The 22,092-nt window shown below is 40.0% G+C and overlaps 1 protein-coding gene across 1 annotated transcript in view; it reads right to left on the bottom strand.

The window, feature by feature from the left end:
- gucy1a2 (guanylate cyclase 1, soluble, alpha 2) overlaps nucleotides 1-22,092 on the bottom strand; it is a 59,654-nt gene that overhangs the window by 13,940 nt on the left and 23,622 nt on the right. Inside the window, exons 5-6 of the mRNA XM_030067111.1 lie at nucleotides 5,955-6,167; nucleotides 4,958-5,230 (exon numbers count right to left, since the gene is read on the bottom strand). Of these exons, the coding sequence (XP_029922971.1) occupies nucleotides 4,958-5,230; nucleotides 5,955-6,167 (486 nt within the window). The remainder of the gene's footprint in view (nucleotides 1-4,957; nucleotides 5,231-5,954; nucleotides 6,168-22,092) is intronic.

Below are 22,092 nucleotides of genomic sequence, written 5' to 3'. Positions count from 1 at the left end.
ATTTTCGACAGTTTTGAGTCAATATCAATATAGGGTACCATTTGGTGTCCCAGGCAGAAATCACTCACTTTTCATGAAAAATTTGCAAAATAACAAAACTCTGATGGTTTATTATAAATGGCCAAACATTTAAACACACATTGGTACAGAGATACATCTTTAAAAGGGTGTTTTTCATATTTAAAAAAAATTTCTATGATTAGATGCATGTGATTTTGCCATGTCCCAAACTCCTCTCTACTAACTTCACTGAGTGAAATAAGTAGATAAATGATATACAATGTACAAACCTTTTACATGCTCTTGTTGCTCTCATCAAGTACTTGAATAAAATGAGTCAATTGGATCATTTATGGTCTAATGTAATAATAATAATAAACGTTTTGCATGTGTCCCTGGATTTGCTGTCCACCCCGTCATTGGGTGGTTACTGCCACTAAAAGAAACCACCTGCTGTAATCAGTGACATCACTACCACTGCTTTGTCTTTTACAAATGGAGTGAAGAATAGCTCATGCAGAGAGAGTACATATCAACATTTATATTTTGACATTTTCATCATTTTATGATTGAACTTGAATGTGTTCAATCTTAATGTGTCCACCCTGTCATTGCAAAATATGAATCTATATAAATGCTTTTCAGAAATTCAAAATATGTTTGTTAAAGTATACACAGTCACCTTCCTAACTGATACATGTTGCTAGCTAATGGCCCACCATGTGCTCATTAAATGCTAACTTCAGCCAAAAACGTCCACCCTGTCATTGTCCACCCCGTCATCAAGTCTAGTTTTATAACAGTTTTATAAGTTTTTCAGTGTTCCAGAAGTCAAGTGGAGGACAAAACATATGCAGAGAAAGAAACCATTTGAAAGGATACCTATGTTTATACTTTTTGTGGTAGGCCTACATTTAGGGACCAAGGGTTTTTGTTTTGTTTATATCAATCTTGTTTGTTCCTCTAGTTGAAGGTTTTATTTATTTATTTTTGCTGTTGTTGAGTGTCATTTCCAAATGTAGCCTACCTGTGCACAATTCAAAATACAGTAGGTGAAAAAGTCATGTTTTGACAAAAAACATTTGTTGACAAAACCATAACATTGTCCACCCCGTCATGTCATTGTCCACCCCGTCATGTTCATGTTTTATGTGAATAAATAATTATTTTCACAAGTTATCAAAACCTTTTGTGTGATTTTGCTCTTAAGAGATTACGGCCAAACAGTATTATTTCAAAGTTTGACCAGATACCTTTATTTATAGAGTTTATTCAGAAAAGAAAGTACAACTTTCACAGATTTTACATATACAAACATATTTTTCCATAATTTCTGTATTTTTGAGAGATGTTTTCCAGAAACTAAAATATATTCCTGAACGAGGGACCAAATACCTTTCTGAAAATGTACATTTTGTAATCAATATGATTAGAACATATTTACTCTATTTAGAAATTGTCCCATGACAGGGTGGACACATTTTGCAATTCACTTGTACTTTCTATTCTTGCAGTCAATTTATAAAAGGTGCAGGAGCTTGACCAACATGCATTTCTAACAGCTTAAGGTCTACTTTATACAATGGATATGGAGTTCAGTGGAAAATCTCATCTTTTTTTTGTGTCATTGGGAAGTCTCAATGGCACTCTATACTGATATTGACTCTTTTATTACATTTTGCATGTGACAAATATCTCAGATATCCAACATCTATTTAAAACATTTCAACAATATCACTTTTTTGCTTTGCCTAAATCTTTTGCTTTGCCACTAGTTTGCCAAATGTCCCCTCAACTAAGTTGAGGGGACATTTCTCCAATATTCTCATTGCCTTTGCTTCCCTGTCCATTCCATGGTTGCAGTAGCCCCAAGATGTTCATCAACACATTCACATTTATATAGATACAACAACTGAACAACAAAGGCAACAGAAGCATCCTTGCCAAACATTTAACCTTCATAAACAAGTTGGTCTAAGACCCACTGCTCAGCAAACTCCCCACTCCACATAAGGAACTATGGATCAGTCTCTGTCTGTTCATCCGTCTGTCTGTCCATCTGTTCATTCATCATGCACAACATTTCAGACGCCACTGAACAGATTTTGTCTTATTGCTCTGTTCCAGCATTTTCTAAATTACACTGATATCTTGGACTTCATTAATGGATCTTTAAAAGCAGGAGGGACATTATGTATCTCAGTGCTTTGCACAGGCATTCAAAATTGCACTAATTGCATTTGAATTAAAAGCTTCTGATTGTTTATTGATCAAACTAAGAGGAGACAGTTAAGTCACAGAACTTGAATGGCAATGAACGGACATTGAACTGTTGTGGTTTGTGGCCGCAGTGACGACGCACAGCAGTAAAGAGTGTCACAATGTTGAGAAAAGAGAATGCATGTCGTGCTGGTTGGTTGCTAAAAGTAGTAAATAAACATTAACTGTTATCACCAACTCGAATGTGGAAGGTAGCCTGGTGTCACATCTGTTTGCAATGGCAGCAATGCATGCAACAATGTCCGCTGCTCTGACCATCCTGTTGTTTTAACAGGAAAGTTTGTTCTACTCAAATTCACGTTCTGTGGATAATCCATGAATAAAAATGCCAACAAAAGTTATGTTTTTCTGTCCTCCTTTGTAGTGATTAAGATATTTCAATGATATATTGGGCATCATATGGGGGGGCATTTGGGCGGGCCTGTGTCGAAGTCTAGGCTGTCACACTGGGTTGTGGACATTATTTGACAGGCTAATGTGCTTTTGGGTGTGTCTGTCCCATCTGGGGTCAGGGCACACTCAACTCGAGGCGTGGCTACCTCATGGGCCTTGTGGACAGGAGCCTCTCTTGCTGCTATATGTGCAGCAGCCACGTGGTCATCCCAGTCTACCTTTGCCAGGTTCTACCAGCTGAATGTAGCCACCAGCCCCTCTTTTGGGGAGTAGTTGCTGGGCGTGACTCGTTGGTAGACGTCTCCTTGACTTGTCTCCTGTTCAGCTTAGCGTCTTGCGGGCTGATTGAGTGGCCGCCCTGTTCATGGGTTTGGCCTTTGCATCTTGCAGGGCCCTTACCTATGCTCCTTGGGTCAGTTTTGTGTCTTGCAGACTTCCCTAGCAGCCCTCCTGCCTCTCAGGCTTGGCCTTAGCGTGTTGCAGGGCCTTGACCTGGTTGGTATGTAAATAGTGTACATTTGTAAATAGTTCGTTTCTTACAGAAGAGCAAGCATTGGTGTGTGGGATTTTGGGCTGCACCGTCTCCTCACGGGGTGTCTTAAAGTGTTACCCCGTACATATGGAATATGTAACAGAGTGGAGAGATAGTCTTGAGACAATAGAGAACGTACGGTTACACTGTAACCTTGGTTCTCTGAGTGAGGAGACCAGCTTTTAGGCCGCTTGGAGACACGTTTTGATCAAACTATCAGTGATTTCACACCAGCACAGGTGCTTTATAGGTAAGCCGTGGGGCGTGACCAGACAAGCCAGCGTGTCTTAAAGTTATATCCATCGACCCTGACAAGCAGGGGGATCATATCCCCGTACATATGGAATATGTAATGGAGTGGACAGATAGTCTCAAGACAATAGAGAAACAATGCTACTGCCATGGGTAAAAGTTACAGTGGTGTGAGTAAGCAAATGAGAAAAGGGATAAAATGTACCGTAGAGGTATTTCAAGTCCTGTAAAGTAAGCAATCACAACATCATAGTGTTGTTTGGATTTTATAAAAGTGTGATGACTCCATGAAAATAAATTATTATGAATAATCAAAGTAAGTAAGACAACAAAATACTGTGAAATCTTGTGTACAAGATGTGACGAAGTTACAAAATAATGACTAAAATGTTTTCAGTAACTGTTCACAATGTTGAAATATTGTTGTATACAAAAGTTTCATTCTGATAATGATAATTTGGCCATCCGTCACTAGTTGGCCATGATGCATTGCTAGAGTGGATACAGTTTGTCAGGAAAAACATTCTGTTAAAGGAATGAGATGGTAAAACATGTTGTGCCATGTAGTCAATTTTTCCATTATTTTTTTTAAACTTGTTTTTGACTTTGTTGCAACATTGAAGAGATTATGCAGCTAATCTTCCCCAGTTCAAGAATTATTACCCAAAGGCCAAATTCAGGTGAATAAAGAAAACAACGAATGCCATTTTCACATGTGTGTTGCCATATTTCCTACAGCTGAAAGAGTGAGCTACACTTTGTGTCATGACAGTTGACAAGTCGATGAAAAAAGAGTGAGAGAGGAGAAAAAGAAGCAAAAAGTGAAAAAACAAAGAGACTAACTGTTCTCATTTACCACCAGATCAGTCATTTTGACAAAGTAACCATGACAATGGCTTTTCCACATCGTCCTCTTCACTCTGTCTCTCGCTCTCTCTGTCTTTCACATACACACACACATACACACACACACATGCAGAACTCTCACATTTATTCAAATATGCCGATATATCTGATATCTGACAATATGACTTTTTTTCAAAGTTAGAGAGATAAAAAAAATTTTGGAGATCATGGAGGAGCAGGAAGATGGAAAGAAAGGGGGGAAATTAAGATACTGTAAAAGATACAGCAAGAGAGGAGTAAACAAAAGGGGGTATACAGGTGATGAGGAGGAGGAAGGGAGGGCAAGGAATGGGGGGCAGAGGTAAGAAAAGGGAAGGAAGCAGCAGGTAGGGAAGGGAAAAAGAAAGAAAGACAGAAAGAAAGAAAGACAAAAAGAAAGACAGAAAAAGAAAGATTAACGGTGTTGAAGCGAGTGTGTTCTTAAGGAATGAGATAGACAGATATTTCTTGTCTGCCTGGGGGCAAACTCTGAGTGTACAGATAAAATAAAATTGTCTTTGATCCCTGTGGGAAAATTATTGCAACAGCAAAAGAGATAGATAGATAGATAGATAGATAGATATAGATGTGTGTCTTGTGTGTCTGCCTACCAACCTTGTAGACGTCCAGAATGCCACACTGGTAGTCGAAGCGCGTGTACAGCTCATTAAGCATGGAGATGACCTGCATGGGTGTGCACTGGGCACACACGGCAGTAAAGCCCACGATGTCCGAGAACAGCATGGTGACATCATCAAATTTGCGTGCGGGCACAGGCTGACCCTGCCACAGTTTCTGGGCCACATCACCTGGAAATATGGAGTAGAGGAGATCCACAGTTCTCCTCTTTTCCTCCTCCAGCGCCTGGTGAGTCCGTTCTAATGTGGCCTGGGAGAGGAAGAGGACAGAGAGGGGAAAGAAAGGATATTGAGACACTTTGTTCTCTGCTTTGATGAAGGTACTGATAGTGAACTCCAACAAATTATAATAGCTGGTACATGTAAATATATTTGCTGAATAAATTTGATTTAATTTGTTATTTTGTGTATCTGAATAGGCTTATTTGTGTGTGAGTGGGCTTTTGGTTGGTTGAGTCAGTCTGAGGTAGTACCATGCCATTATTTGGGCAGGCAAGCACACCATGACTTATTTATTTATAACACTGGCCTAAGGGACTAATTTCAGTAGGCGGAAGAGTGATGCTACACTGTTGGCCAGTGAGCAGCTGCATGAGAGCATGTCAAGGCTCGACGACTTGCTCAAGGATACTTCGACAGCAACATTTAAGAGGAGTCACTCCGTAAGCCAAATTTTCAGATTTACCCAGTTGGTGTGGGGACACACATTGACATCACTGTTGACGTCACTGTTTTACAGCAGGAAGCAACAAGAAAATGTTGCTAATTGTTGCTGAAATTTAGTTCAACTGTGGACAGCTTTGTGATAATGACAAAGTGGTTGACCATCACCACATGAGATTAGTTCCTTCAGTTGTCCTGATATAAACCGCAATGACCCAATTAACTGATCCACTGGTGGGCCTGTACACGCAGAGGGCTAATGGATGATACCCACAGCATAAACCTAGCCCAATAACAGACACCCCTTTTACCTTGAGTTTGTCCATTCGCTTCTTTAAGCCATCCTGGGCCTTGGCCTGCTCGCCCACCAGGATGACATCCCGGGTGGCATCGTGGATGGGAATGTCTGATAGATGGAGGCCTCTGCCCATCAATTCCTCCAGCTTATCAACACGCGGCGAGCCCAGGAACATCAGGGAGCAGGATTCAGGTACATGGATCATCTGACCCTTCAGCTCCATCACCTGGTTGTGAGTATAATCAAATGGGGAAGAATAGTCCATTTTTGGCTTGATGAACATACTAAAACATTTAACTAGAAACACAGAAAGGCATAGAGGAAACAAAATCTGCTTAACTGCATTAAAAGACATAATGCATAAAATATCAAAATACAGTTAGAGATGTCATGGAAAATGTAAGCTCTAAGCTCACCCCAAAGAAAACCTCCACATTTTTTTTTGTTACAGTATTAAGGTTGTGTTCACGACCTTTTTCAGCCTTTTATCTCAGCTGCAACTGTCTATTTTTGAGGGATTTCTTTTTCGGGCTGATATTTAAACAAAAGTCTTAGTCAGAGGCATTTCTCTGACTAAAATAATTTTAGTTTTTGAGTAAATTGACTAAAATGACTCTGACTAAAATTATTTTAGTCAGAGTCATTTTAGTCAATTTACTCAAATGACAGAACACTATTCTAAAAATTGTTGCATTTTCTGAGCTTTAGTGGCTTATTGTTCTGGTGTAACGTTTGCTCTTAAGTAATATTTTATAATACATGAACATCATTTTTAACACTGTGTTAACTTTACACCTGAAACAATAAAAAAAAGAATCTATGTCTCATGTATGTCAAGATTAAAGCTCATAAACAAAGCTCAGAAGCTCAGAAGCTCAGAAAAACGGACACTCTCTTCCTTAGTATTCCCTGTTGAGGAAATTAAGAGTTTCTTCCTCTTGAAAGCACTGATTTCTCTGAAGATACACCTGAACACCGTGCTATCAATGTGGTTAGAAATTTACGAGAGGGATGATCAACTGTCCGACTTAGGTTGGTGGCCTTTGACATTTTCATGTTATTTTTCCTTGGGGGTAAAATTTCTATAAAAATTGTTTGTGTTTTGTTTTCACAGATTAACCTGTTATTGTCATCAGATTTTTGGTCATAATCATGAAAAGAAAGTGTTGTCAAGATCTATTTGCCATCTAAAAATTTGTTGACAAAATTAACAGTGGTCACTGGTCATTTCTCTGGAAAGACTTCAATGCTATGTACTTTTTATGTTGTCTGCCAGCACAGATGTTTTTTTTAGTTGTTTTGAGCCAACTTCAATTATTTTCCTGCAGGAAACAGTGTCCAATATAAAATCCACGACCTGCTCATTAGATGTTGTTCCCACAAAGTTTCTTAAAGTCTGATAGCGTTAGTCCCTATGTTGCATCCTTAATTAATAGCTAATTAGCCACAGGCATTTTGCCTGCTACCTTCAAACATGCAATAGTTCAACCATCCCTTAAGAACTTCAACTCAAATAATTATGGACCAATTTACCAACTGCCATGCATATCAAAGGTCCAAGAGAAAAATTAAACCACCTGATCTTTTATGAATCAAAATTGTTTACTTGAAACCTTTAAACAAGGTTTTAGTTCACCTAACAGCACAGAGAAGTACTGAAAATGAGCATCTTTTAGCAACAGATGCTGGAGAATGTTCAGTTTCTCATCCTCCTTGAGCTTAATAAAGCTTTTGATACAGTACACCACACTATTTTAATTAGCTGCCTCTATAACTGTGGGATGCTTCAAGGTACAGTTTTCGGTCTTGTTTTTTTCAATCTGTACATGCTCCCTCTTGGTCAGAAAATCTGTTAACACAATATGTACTTCTATATCAGAATGACCAGGACAGCTTCGTCACACTCAACACCTGACTTGCAGACATCAAGTGCTGGAAGTTACAAAACATTTTACACCTTAATGAAAGCAAATTAGAAATTACTTTAGCTGGCTCCCAGAACCACATCAGAATCATTCACAATAACTAAGAGGCAATATATCTTACTACATTACTAACTATGAACTGAACTGAACCAAACTGAACTACACTAAATGGATTTTATTAAATGTGGAATTTTTTGTCTTATTTTTATTTGTTACACTAAACTGAATTGAACAAAACAAAAAACATGGGCAAAAAAAATCACAATGTTTGGTTTATTCTCATTTGGGAACTACAGGTGGGGGACACTGTCTTCATTCATTACTTCTAAATGTGGGCATTATGATGCCTGTTTGTAAATCTATGTGATTGAGGGCTATATAAATAAACTTCATTTCAGAGGAGGTGGTGATAAATGAAAGAAAATCCCAGAGATATGAGTGACGGGGGAGGAAAAAGAGGTATCAGAAAGGCTTTTCAATATCATTTGATTCACATGAGATACGGAGGAGATACAGTGGATACAGTGTGAAACAGAGGAAGACTGAGAGTGAGACTCCCCCCACCATATGGCAGGATAGACTTATACCATATGAGACCCCTCCTACCCAGTGTTGATAATGGTAGATATGTAACAGAAAATATACTTTATAGTCCTACAAGACAGCCCGAACAATACAGTAAAAAGAGATAATATAACCACCACTACTGCCGGTGATGCCATTTTATCTATCTCTAACATTAATACTATCACCATCAATAACAGTAATAGAATAGAGTATTAGCAATGTAAGCAAATCAAGAAAATGATTATGTAAGCAAATCAAGAAACACAGCAGAGAAAGAGTGAGCCAAAAGAAAGGTGGGCTGGGAGATGGAGAGTGAGACAGGTGAACATGGTATTTGTTCTTTTATTAGGCTAGGCTCTTGTTGCTATGGAGGTCTAGCCTACCTGATACTTGGTGCTGTGTGCTCTACACACATACAGGGCATCAACATACCCATAACACTGATAAGGGTCCATCAGTATGTGTACTCACACACATATATACACTAAAAGTAAACCAATTAATTGAGGCCAGTTGAGGCGAGTGGAGCAGATACTCTATAATGGTATCACAACACATCATCTATGAGACAAATATGCCATCATCACGCCATCAAAATGCTGTACCAACAGCACAGATAACAAACAGTAGATTAGCATGATTTAGTAGATGATTTGATTTTCACTTTCTGTAAGGTGGCTGGGCCTTGTGAATAATGCATGCTGACCTGTTTGTAAAAGGTCTGTAAAAACAAGGGTGAACTGGTGGCCCAGTTCTTACTGAGACAGTCCCAAAGTCACACATGTTGGCAAATTAGTGCAGAACATGCACATTTTTCTTAACACAGGTGTGAGGAGTACACAAGATCAAGACAGGGCACTCCTGACTCCTAGTAGACATAAAAGAGAAAAATGGAAATGGGAATGGGTGGCAAAATAACCACAGGAGAGGTTGAGGAAGGACATTACTGCCCCTTTGAATACGACTATTAGCTGTTTCACAGTGTGAACTACCTTTGCTCAAGAGGCCCTGTGGATAGATAAGCTAATCTCTGTCTTTGCCTTTCTCTCTCCATTTGCACAGTTTCCTTGTCTTTCCCTCTGGCTCCTTAGCCCTGTTTCTTCTCCCTCTCTTTCTCACTGTCTCCCTCCATCTTCATCTGTTTGTCTTTCTCTCCCTCTCTGTCCTCTCCATCTTTGTGTCTCCTTCTCTCACCATAGTGTCAGATAGATTATTCCGCCAGTGAGCACACTGCAGCCCTGTTTTATTTATAGCACAACGCTCTCCTAGGTCTGCATAATGCATACAGTCTACATCCACATACACACTCACAGCATTACACCCCCCTAAACACACAATACATTCAACTGACACACACACACACACATCTACTGCCCTTCAATCTGTCTCTCAGACACAGACATATATACATATCAACACACAGGCAAACACATATGCTACCACTGACCCACAGAGTCCAAGTGTTAAAACACACCTATCCCCTGAAACACACTCACAAGAGTCAGCATGTGCAACATACAAAACAACTGGACAGTCACACACAGTAACACTCAGTAGCCCAATACCTACAGAGGAACCATAGAAATCGAATGGGTTCAATTTGTACGAGACGAACACACACACACACACACTCACACACACACACACACATGAAGTGTGCTGCAGTAGTTCATCAGTTGGGGTCTCCCTGTACATTGCAGTGCACACACACATACGCATAACTGTAGCATAGTTTACACCTGTACACACTGCCACACAAATACACAGACACATGTTGCGATAGTCTTTGTGTCCTATGGAAGCTCAAGAAGTCACGTGTTTACACCCACTCAAACATGTATATACACACACACAAGAATGCTTGCGCATATGCGTGTACACACACACACACACTCACACTCCCACACACACACACACACACACACACACTAACACACATAAATATATATGTGTCAGGAGTGGGAGGATGTGAGCAGCTGTTTCCTGGGGTTGTGTCTGGCCGAGTGGGAGGGACCACACGCCTGACATACTAACAACCATCTCCATGGAGATAATAAAACCAGGAAAGCCAGAATATTGTCCACAATGCCAGGGAATAATGCACTCTGATGCTGCATGAACCAACTTAGCATTCTCGTTCATTCTATCTCATCATTTCTGTCCTTCAGTGTCCTTCTTTATTTGTGTCTATCTGTATCTCACACACAAAAACTGCATATAAATATTAAGGTATTATATTAATATTAAGCTCTTTTTCATTCAGTACACAAGTGAGATTCATTCAGTTAAAAGCCATTATCCCTTATTGATTTCCCTTATTAAATCTACACAATTCACAAAGCAGGAGATGTTGATAAAGAGAATCACTGGTGGAGAGGTAGACTGTGCAAAAGGGGCCATAACTCAGTATCAGGAAGACGTCACAAATATTTTCTACAGTGTGTTTACACACACATATAAATGTCATTCTCTGTCTTCCCATCTCTCTGTTACTGTCAGTGACTGTCTCTCACTCTGTCAGTCTCACTCTCTCGCTCTTGCTCTGTCTTTCTCACATACACACTGATGAGCACGCGCACATACACACACACACACACACACACACACACACACACACACACACACACACACACACACCCTGGAGGCTGTTGTGTTGGCCTAGTTGTGCGTCTCTGTTTTAACTCAGCACTCTCCTTTCCTTCTGCCTGCATCTCCATCAACACAGCACAGAGAGAGAGAGAGAGAGGACAGTGGAAAAAGCAAAGGATGGTGGATAGAAGAAAAAGAGAGAGAGCAGGAGAGATATGGAGAGAGGAGGAGGAGGAGTGGAGGGATCAGACGGAAAGTGGGATGGGAAGGCAGAGCGAAAAAGGAAGGGGGATGGGAGAGAAACTGAAGAGAATCAGTGAAGAAAGCATGAAGGAGGGAAAGGAGAAGGACAGGAAAAACAGATGTAGTGTATGTATTTTTACAAAGATAAAAACACAATAACAGCCTGCAAGCAGTGCCCAGTATGCTGTGTTCTAGTGCCAAGCAATAAAATCATGCCTGTCTTTTGCAGTAGGTTGGAACAGGTACACGTGTACGTCAAATGCTTGTGCAGATACACTGTGCTGTCACCATGGGAAACTGAATGGTGGAGGAAATTTTCATGGATCATGGATTGGCTCCTGTTGTCTAGAAGCTTTGTGCATATGTCAGTGATGTTACACAGACCAAAAACAGGAGCTCTTTGTGTGTGTGTGTGTGTGTGTGTGTGTGTGTGTGTGTGTGTCTGTGTCTGTGTCTGTGTCTGAGTGTGTGTGTCTGTGTGTGTGTGTCTGTGTGTGTGTACATGCGCATCTGCACACATGTATGTGTAGTGGCTTGCTTTTAAAACTGCTTAGGCATAACTAAATGTTGCTGTGCCTTAAAGTTGCAAGGTTCAATTGCCTCAACATTGTCTTGTGTATATTCAATTATACACATACCATACAACAGAATCTGGCACTGCAGCTAACTAGATTTATTAACATAATAGCGCCGTAAAATTACATAGACTCCCAGAACCAAATAATCTAAGCAACTATGGCTAGAAAAAAGATCTGCTTAAAAGTCTCCAAAGCTACTACAAAAACACAATGCAGAAGATGCATAAACAATGCAAGACCAACACAGCAGATGTCTTAGATGGCATTTCGCTGACTGAGTGGTGTTTTCAGCATCCTGCTGCTCAGTAATGACCCTTTTTGGTAAACAAGACTAGGCCAAAACCTAGTATATGGCTGGAATAAGTATGGTCAATGTGCAAAATTGTTGCAAATTTGTTAGTAGCAGTGCTACAACATTTTTAAAGCGGCTATTATGACCTCAGTTCCATGAACAGCGGCTGTACTGGACAGCAGTTTTCAAATCCTGATTATTTATACTGTTAAATAGCACAGATTTATATTTAATATGAAATAGGCTGCTTTTTCACTGCAGGGGGTGGCTCAATTCATCACGATGCCACACATCTTTTTTGGTTTTCCACTGGGCAAAAGTTGTGGATAATACCTGGGACTTTTTTGGTATCACCTCCATCGAGGTTCTAAGTGAGCTGAGCCAATACTAAAAGGTAAAAACACTGCAGGCCACCGATTGGTCAGAGAGAAAATGAACAGCGTACAAACACACAAACACGACAATGACTCATGAAATTAGTATCGTAGTTGATAATCGGTCTATGTAAAAATAATATTTTTGAGTGAATCTCCTACACTAATATTGTTCATGTGAGGCAGCCATTTCAAGTTGGTCTTGTTGTCTTGGCATGTAATAAATTTGAAATGAGCTGCAGTCAATGAGTGGAATCACTGTAAACGCTCCCTGAGGACGTAACGGAAAACAGTTTGCGCTGGTTCATTTTGAAAGAGCAGTGGCCAAGGGAGAAACTCCAACACACGGGCGAACAGTGGTGTAACTTCATCATAAAGTCAGTGATGGTCAATCATATTTGTAGTGCTGGACCCGCCGTTGCGGTCCAGCCAAAATCTGTCTAAAGATGAGCACTTAGGCCGCCTTGTTCTCTTTGTTTTTTAGCTATTATCCGATAACAGTGAAAAGTTGTGAACACTAAGTGCTCAAATTCAGACAGTAATGCAACATCATAGTGGTTGCCATCGCAACCTGTTAGTGTGAGAACGGGGCACCTGTGCTACATTACTGACCCTGGGAAATCTATCAGTTCAACGTAGCTTTAAATTAACCATTTATTCCACTGCCGTTAAATAAGAAATTTAGTACACATTTGTATCTTAAACACAAATTTTCCCTTTTTTGTTACCATGCTAGGGTGTGGCAACTGCCATACTCTGTCATATGCAAATGCTGCCCTTGGATGAAAAGGAAAGCAGAATGGAGAGAGGAGAAATAACAGATGAAAAGGCCATAGATGGAAATGGAGGCCAACACGGAGAGACGTGGAGATAGAGAGAGAGAGAGAGGAAGAAAGAGAAACGCGGGACATGAAAAATGGAAAACAGAAAAAATAGAGAGAGATGGAGACAGAGAGATGGATAGCAAGAAAGGGAATGGGCAGCTAATGGTTAGTCTTTTGTAAGCAGACTGTGGCATGTCAACAGACTCTCATTTGCATGACCAAGCACTGAGCAGCAGAGTCAATGAGTCAGCCTCTCTTCTCCCTCCCTCACACACACACACACACATACACACACACACACATACACACACACACACACACACACACACACACACACACACACACACACACACAGGCACACACAGGCACACACAATGCTGCAGTGCTCTTATCTTGTCACAGATTCTGGCTATATTTTGTAGTACTCTTACATCCCACTTTCACAGTAAAACATGGTCTAAATAACACACACACACACACTCACTCACATGCATGCAGATAAAAGATTGCTTCACGTGAAAGATTTAACTTAGACATACTTGTCGAAACAAAAAACTGTAACTAATACATTTCTTGCTTGAATCAAAGTTTGAGTTTCATTTTACAAAGTGAATTTCATCCCTGTATGATCTAGGCAACACATAAAAAACACATTAACAACATTTTAAATTCAGCCAGTATAGCTAATCAGTCAGTAGGCCTGTTGGAGCCCCACTCCAATGAAACAACACCACATAAACACTTCAGTCAGAATACAGGAATACAATCAGCCTCTACCAGATTGAAATTTCGAGCCAGCTGAAGGACACAGATGACCCTTTTGAAAATCCACTTAACGGGAGAATTTTAGTCCCTTCTACAGTGTGTGTAGATAGAAAATTGCATCAGACAATTCCAGTGCATGTGTTTCATTTACACACCATGTATAAAAGTGGTCATTAAATTATTCCTAGATGGATAGGTGGATAATCCATGGATACCCATTAAATAATGAACAAATGTTTATGTAAAATATGTGTACCAAATGCCAGACTTGTATTGGTTGTTGCAATTTGCAGAGGAAAGCAAGCGTTTACTGTAACACACTGATCTATGCGACTTTGTGGGTTAGCAAATAGCACATAAGAAGGATAAAATATTCCTTGATTGCATACTGTAAGTGTGTAAGTAAAAATCCACATAAACCTCTTTACATGTACAAGAAAACGGTTAACATGTCATTCATCTTTGACAAATGCAGTCCCCTCTGGGCCAATCACTAAGAAATATACACTATATTGCCAAAAGTATTCGCTCATCTATCCAAATCATTGAATTCAGGTGTTCCAATCACTTCCATGACCACAGGTGTATAAAATCAAGCACCTAGGCATGCAGACTACTTCTACAAACATTTGTGAAAGAATGGGTCGCTCTCAGGAGCTCAGTGAATTCCAGCATGGCGCTGTAATAGTAATGTAATAGGATGCCACCTGTGCAGTAAGTCCAGTTGTGAAACTTCCTCGCTACTAAATATTCCACAATCAACTGTTAGTGGTACTATAACAAAGTAGAAGCGATTGGGAACGACAGCAACTCAGCCACGGAGTGGTAGGCCATGTAAAATCACAGAGCGGGGTCAGCGGATGCTGAAGCGCATAGTGTGCAGAGGACGCCAACTTTCTGCAGAGTCAATAGCTTGAGACCTTTAAACTTCATGTGATCTTCAGATTAGCTCAAGAGCAGTGCGTAGAGAGCTTCATGGAATGGGTTTCCATGGCCGAGCAGCTGCATCCAAGCCTTACATCACCAAGCACAATGCAAAGCATCGGATGCAGCGGTGTAAAGCACACCGCCACTGGACTCTAGAGCAGTGGACACGTGTTCTCTGCAGTGACGAGTCACGCTTCTCCGTCTGGCAATCTGATGGACGAGTCTGGGTTTGGTGGTTGCCAAGAGAAAGGTACTTGTCTGACTGCATTGTGCCAAGTGTAAAGTTTGGTGGAGGGGGGATTATGGTGTGGGGTTGTTTTTCGGACGTTGGGCTCGGCCCCTTAGTTCCAGTGAAAGGAACTCTTAATGCTTCAGCATACAAAGACATTTTGGACAATTTCATGCTCCCAACTTTGTGGGAACAGTTTGGAGATGGCCCTTCCTGTTCCAACACGACTGCGCACCAGTGCACAAAACAAGGTCCATAAAGACATGGATAAGCGAGTTTGGTGTGGAAGAACTTGACTGGCCTGCACAGAGTCCTGACCTCAACCCGAGAGAACACCTTTGGGATGAATTAGAGCGGAGACTGAGAGCCAGGCCTTCTTGTCCAACATCAGTGTTTGACCTCACAAATGCACTTCTGGAAGAATGGTCAAAAATTCCCATAAACACACTCCTAAACCTTGTGGAAAGCCTTCCTAGAAGAGTTGAAGCTGTTATAGCTGCAAAGGATGGGCCCACATCATATTAAATCCTATGGTTTAAGAATGGGATGTCACTCATGTTCATATGTGTGTGAAGGCAGCCGAGCGAATACTTTTGGCAATATAGTGTATCACCAAGCATTTTCCAAATCAAATCACTGATGTGATACCTCATAAAACACATGGAGGAACAAATAAACAAATGCTGTAATGCTCCCAATGACACACATGATCTGTTAAGTTTTGTGTAAATCTGATTAGTGGTGCCCTAGATATTGTGCATGACATTCAAACAAATGTTATAGTGCTCCTCTTAGGCCATCAGAGTAATTTTGAAAATGCTACAGTGGAGCAATAACACACATTATTCCATAAGTTTGTCCCCTTTTTTCTTGGTGCCTTGACACTTGAGTTCATATCCTATATTTTTCATAAGCTAATGTATCAGTGCTGTAGGTTAAATATGTTTTTTTTTTTTTTTTTTTTTTTTTTTCCAAGTTAGTAACCATGCCTCTAAAGGCACTTTCACACTTTCACACATATTTTCAACCCGGGGCAATCCCACAGTAAGCCCAGAAACAGTTCAACATTCATTTTCAACCAAGCGAAACTTTCATCATAAGGTGAATTAAACTAGGGTTGAAAATTTTCATTCTGGATGGAGATGATTTCCCTTAGATAAACAATGTAATGTGAAGAGAACAGGTTTCTGCTCATACGGGTTGGCAGCAAATGTCATAACAGCTGAAGTTTTTGGTTTGATCAGCCTGTTTACACTATTTTTGGAATTATCACTTAATATCTCCTTTGCGCTCCCTGAACTCAACAAATGCAAAAGTGAAACTAACTTCATCTCGTCGGCAGCTCCGCTTGTCTCAAGTTGTGCCGTGCTGCAGCAGACAAAACCAAACAGAAGAGCTAAGGCAATTGTTTCACAATAAGTACTTGATGATGATGATGATGACACTTGATAACTTTTTCATCAAGCTAAAGCAGGAAACCTGAATAAGCCTGTTAAAATTGAGAATATCAATCCTGTGATAACTTTCTACTCTGTTACAATTTTAAAATCAAAATCGAATGTATCTTAACTGCAACATCGATATAACTATCTTTGTTCTGTCCATGACATGGTGGACTTCCTCTCTTGTATTCTTATTCTCTGTGTTTGATAAATTTGTCAGGAGCAGACAAAGACAGAGAGATGGCAGCGATTTTCAAAGCACTCTCCACTGAACAAACAAACCATCATAGCAGTGATTTATCTAGAAACAGATCAAAGGTGGCGCTAATGTTGAAATTCTCTTTGTACTCAAACACATGCAGGTGCACTCGTGTACACACCAATCTCCTCATTCAAAATGCACTAGAAATGCAATACAGCAGCATTTGTGATATTAAAAATATGGCATTGCATGTCATTTAAGAGAACTGCGAGCATCCGGGTGGTTATCAGGCTAGTCCTTTTTGACTTTATGACATCTCTCTCTCACCTAACTCCTCATCACTCTCTGCTCTTAGCAACTGAATGAAATAGAAATTCCATATAAAGAAGCTTTACAGAAAGTGAGGACTAGTGTCTGAACACTCAAAAAAAAAATCCAAAGCTGTTGATTGACAGGCTTGGTCCAGTTAAAATATATAAAATAGGTGCCAAGTTACTGTCATTTCTTTACAATAAGAAAGCACTCCCTAAATCACAAATTAGTTACTCACAAATCTATAGGTCATTTGACATGAAATCATATCTTAACCCCTGTGTCCATCAGCAAACACTAGCAGCACTTGTAGCTCCTTCTTTGGAAAGCTTAGTTATAACATTTCTGCACCTTTTGCCAAAAGCTAAGCTTGTAGCATTTTATGAACATGCTTGCAAGTGTTGCCTGGCCCTAAACTAGACTCTTTGATTTCTTGACCCAATGAGTCTGGGGTCTTTTTTGGTGTTGCTAGACATGATAGTGTCACTATTGAGGAGACGGGTGGACAGTTCAATTCATTTTGTAAGTGTTAAAAAAGAGATTGTCCACAGATGCAGATATTACAGCTGAGTAAATCTGTAACAAGTTTGTGTAGACTGTGTGGCAGATGTAGAAAATAAACTTATGACATGTTAAAAAAAAAAAAAAAAAAAAAAAAAAAAAAACTGCTCAGTTTTCAAAACAAGGACAAGTTTACCTAGAGCAGCATCCACTGCTTGGTCCAGACAATGTGCATCAATATTTATGTTCAGGTACATTTTCTGTGGGTATGCAAACATAATAAAGCTGCCTACCTTTGTCTGAGTGACGTATCTGGCAAAGAAGTAACACTTATCACACAAAGGTTTGGTGTTTTCTGATTGGAGCATTTTCTTCAGCTCAGTGTCAGTTTTCTAAAGCATCATCTTTCAGGTACAGCTGGATGGGAGGTATAATTCAGAAGGCTAACAAAAGCATGTAATTTTCACCGAAAATAGAGAATAAAAGGCATCACTGTGAAATTAGGTCCCATGTCTGCTAAGCCTCACATGAAAAATGGTTGCATTGTCAATGAGACCACAATACGACTTCTATGGTTCTGTGTCCTAAATGTCTGTTAAATCTATTGTAAAAAACGACGACAACAACAACAACAACAACAACAACAACAACAACAATAACAACTGATAAACATAGATAAACACAAAAAAATTCAGGGGGGATGGTCATTTTTTTTTTCACTTGATGAAAAGTGAGGATGACAGTTTTACAGGGGGATGATTTTTGACCGTTTTTATTTCAGGGGGGATGCCATCCACCCTCATCCCCCCTCAACTCGAGTACTGCCTATAACTGTGTTGCTTGCTAGAAAAATAACATTTAACAAGTAAAACATCTTTTAGCTGTTCTAAAGTGTAATTTGTAAAACAAAACTTGTGCTTTACTGCTTAAATAAAGTTCTACGTTTGGCTCAGCCCTTAAGCACACCGTGGTGCAAAATACTTCTGCCAGCATTAAAACTGCATGTCATTTTTAAGTTTGCTACAATATGCCTTAAAAGAAACTAAAGGAACTAATCTAGCCAGTCTGGAGACTTTTTGCCTGCAGCTACACTTTTCAGGAAATCAGGAGAGGCGGATCTCTGGTGAGGATGGAGGAAAAGAAGGAGTGGTATATAAACACAGATTGGAGTGAGGGATGGGTGATGCATTGGTCCAAAATGAGAGCTTCTGACAATGCACCTGTGTACATCTCCCATGTGTACTGACTACAGTACAAACACTGTGCAGGAAGGGAGAGAGAGAGACAGAGAGAAATGCAATTTGACCTTTTCAGTAAGTCTTGCATAGTCCATATCCCTGGGGGAAGACATGCAGGAGGTCACAATGAAAGACTACCGCAGGCCGGGTTAACACTCACTCACATACACACACACACATATGCACACACACTGTAGCACAGGGGTATGTGGCCTCTTTACCTTGGCCTGTCGCCCTCTCTCACTGCCCTTTCTTATGAAAATGTCAGCACATCCCTCTTTTTCTCCCACTGTTTTTCTTTATTTCTCTGCCCAGGTGATACAAGATTCACTAGAGAAAAACAAAGGGCGAAAGTACACATAAAAGTCCTCCACACTGCCCCACACAAGTGCATATACACTAACTGACAATCAGATTAGTGATTTGGAGGTATCTAATTTAGACAGAAACATCTTAGTTGACGATTATTGGGCAGCTGTGTACAATCAGAAGCCTGAACGCTGAATTATATACTACATACTTTCCATACTTTTATGTTTACCTTGAAACCTTTATTTATTGCATGAGGAGAATTTCGGTTGGATACTCATCCCCGTTAGTTATGAGTTTGTGAATCCCACTGTTAACTTCTAAACACATTCTTGATCGTCTGAACATTCTGGCAATACTTTGAATTAATCTGTGCGCCCAGCCTCACTCATCAGGAAACTAAAGCAGCTAAATTTAACCATCACAATAAAAACAATAACCTTCTGAAATCATGAGCCTGGAAATACAATGCAAGGCATCATGTTACATTTACAAGTGATCACTTGTTAGCATGCCTTGAAATTTTGTGTCTAGGATAAAAAGTAAACCTTTGCTTTAGTATATATTCAGAGTTTTAAAATATGGTGGGATTGCATGAGAACTGGTAAGGCATTTCACTGATCCATTCCTTATAAGGGAGTAATTTAAACAAGTGAAATACCTGAATGACTGAAATACACTGAAATACCAAGGCAACAAATAATGTTTTTTGTTTTTTTTTTTATTTCACCTTGACCTGCCAAAGTTAGTATAAGGCATGTTTGTCAGTGACCTACCCAACCAATGTCAACTGTAACCTGGTGACACACACACACACACACACACAGTCATGTTTCCATCACTTCAGAGGACATTACATTGACTTACATTCATTTCCTGGAGATTTATCCTAACCTTAACCCTAACCACTACCTGCCTAACCCTAACCCTAACCTAACCCTAAAGTTATCTTAGCTTTAAATCAAGTCTTCACCCTAAAATTAATGATTTTCACTTGTGGGGACTTGCTTTTTGTCCCCATAAGGGAGGCGAGTCCCCACAACATGACTGTGTAAACAGATTTATGTCCCCACAACATTAGCAATACCTAGTATACACACACACACACACACACACACACACACACACACACACACACACACACACACACGTAAATAAAAAAAAAAGGCAGCTACAGAGTGAATGTGATGAGATAGAGGAAGAAGACAGAGTAGGAAAGAGATGAAATGGACAGCTTACTTTTTCATAGGTATAAATTCTTTTAATATAATTTTATACTGTATGTACATTTGTGAGAGAAAGAAAACTTAAAGAAGAGAGAGAGGAAGAAACAGAAAAGACAGACGGAGACAGAACTGAAAGCAACAGAGACAAACATAAAAGCTAGAGAAGAGATGTGGTATTACTCAATATCTGATTGTTAAGTAGGGAATCTTGCTGCTACTGCTGCAGGCATGTGCAATGTGAACATTGTGGTTCATATGTGCATGTGTGTGTGTGTGTGTGTGTGTGTGTATGTGTGTGTGTGTGTGTGTAGGATCTGTAAACATAAGCTGCTGTGTTTCATATTCATCTGTCCAGATTAATACACTAAACCCCGGGATTGGTTCATTTGGCCGCGGCGACACCAAAAACCATCCAATTAGAGCTGTGTGCACACAAAGCAGGAACAAATTATCCTTGCCCCTACACTGCAGTTCAAAGCAGTAGAAGAGTTAGAACAGAAACAAACTGGAGTATCATAGTGATCTTCTAAATGGCTGCCAAAACATTTTAATAGTCATGTCAAAAAATGTATTTTGTTAACAGGTGGACTACTGATGAAACTGGAGCATTTGTCGCAAAGCTGCCTTTCCATACCAAGTTTGCTGGTTTTATGCTCTTTTCTTATATCACCAATATTTCATGGGCACAAACTTTAGGGTAGCCAAAGGAAAACTGAAGAATATTGACTAGAGTGGGAACACCCACTCTATCTGCTCTCATTCTATGGAAGGGATGAACTAGTTTAACCCCTAAACTGTTTTTACTTGCTAGCCAACTATAATCGGCTGCCAGACAGCTGAGCCCGAATTCAATCATTGCAAAAAGTATGCACCAAAAATCCAGCCAAGTTTGCTAACTGGCTGCAAAACAAGATCCGTCTGCTGCCATGACTGATCTGTTCAAGTGCTAGGGAACTGTGTGGCACTCTGAATAAGTTAGCTACCCTTGCATGAAGTATTCCCAAAATGAACTATAAACATGCTGTCCTGCACAAGTTAATGCAGGCCCCCTCCTGGCCAATCAGTGAGAATATAGTATCATCCTCTGTTTCTGACTGTATAGAATGGGAACACCTGAGGATTAGCACTAACTTAATACCAAACAATCTAAAGCAGAGGTCTTCAACAGGGGGTCTATGACCCTTAGGGGGTCCGCGGAGGTACTGCAGGGGGGTCGTGACATTTTTGGCTGATTAGACAATTTTTATTTACATTTTTTTATTTTTTTACCCGATTTTTTTCCCCACAAATTTAAAAGTCTTTAATACACATGTGGCGGCCTCGTGATATCAAGCTGGGCACTGCTGCTGTATCAATATATCAGTAATATAAAACACAATTTTATACAAAATATATTGAAGGGGGTCCCTGCTCCATCACTCGATCAGTTTGGGGGTCCTTGGCTTCAAAAACATTGAAGACCCCTGATCTAAGGGAATCATTAGAAACATATAACATAGAATTTTTGTACATAGAAATGATGAATAAGGCTCCCCAGCAGATCAGCTGGTAAGCACTTACTGCAGTGGCCTGGGTTCTGGACTAAGCCCTTTTCTGCAGCCATGCCTC

This window comes from Myripristis murdjan, chromosome 13 (assembly GCF_902150065.1).
Source record: "Myripristis murdjan chromosome 13, fMyrMur1.1, whole genome shotgun sequence".
In the NCBI taxonomy this organism is placed as follows: domain Eukaryota; kingdom Metazoa; phylum Chordata; class Actinopteri; order Holocentriformes; family Holocentridae; genus Myripristis; species Myripristis murdjan.
The sequence above is the reverse complement of the archived record's forward strand: the minus strand, read 5'-3'. Positions and strand labels throughout refer to the sequence as shown.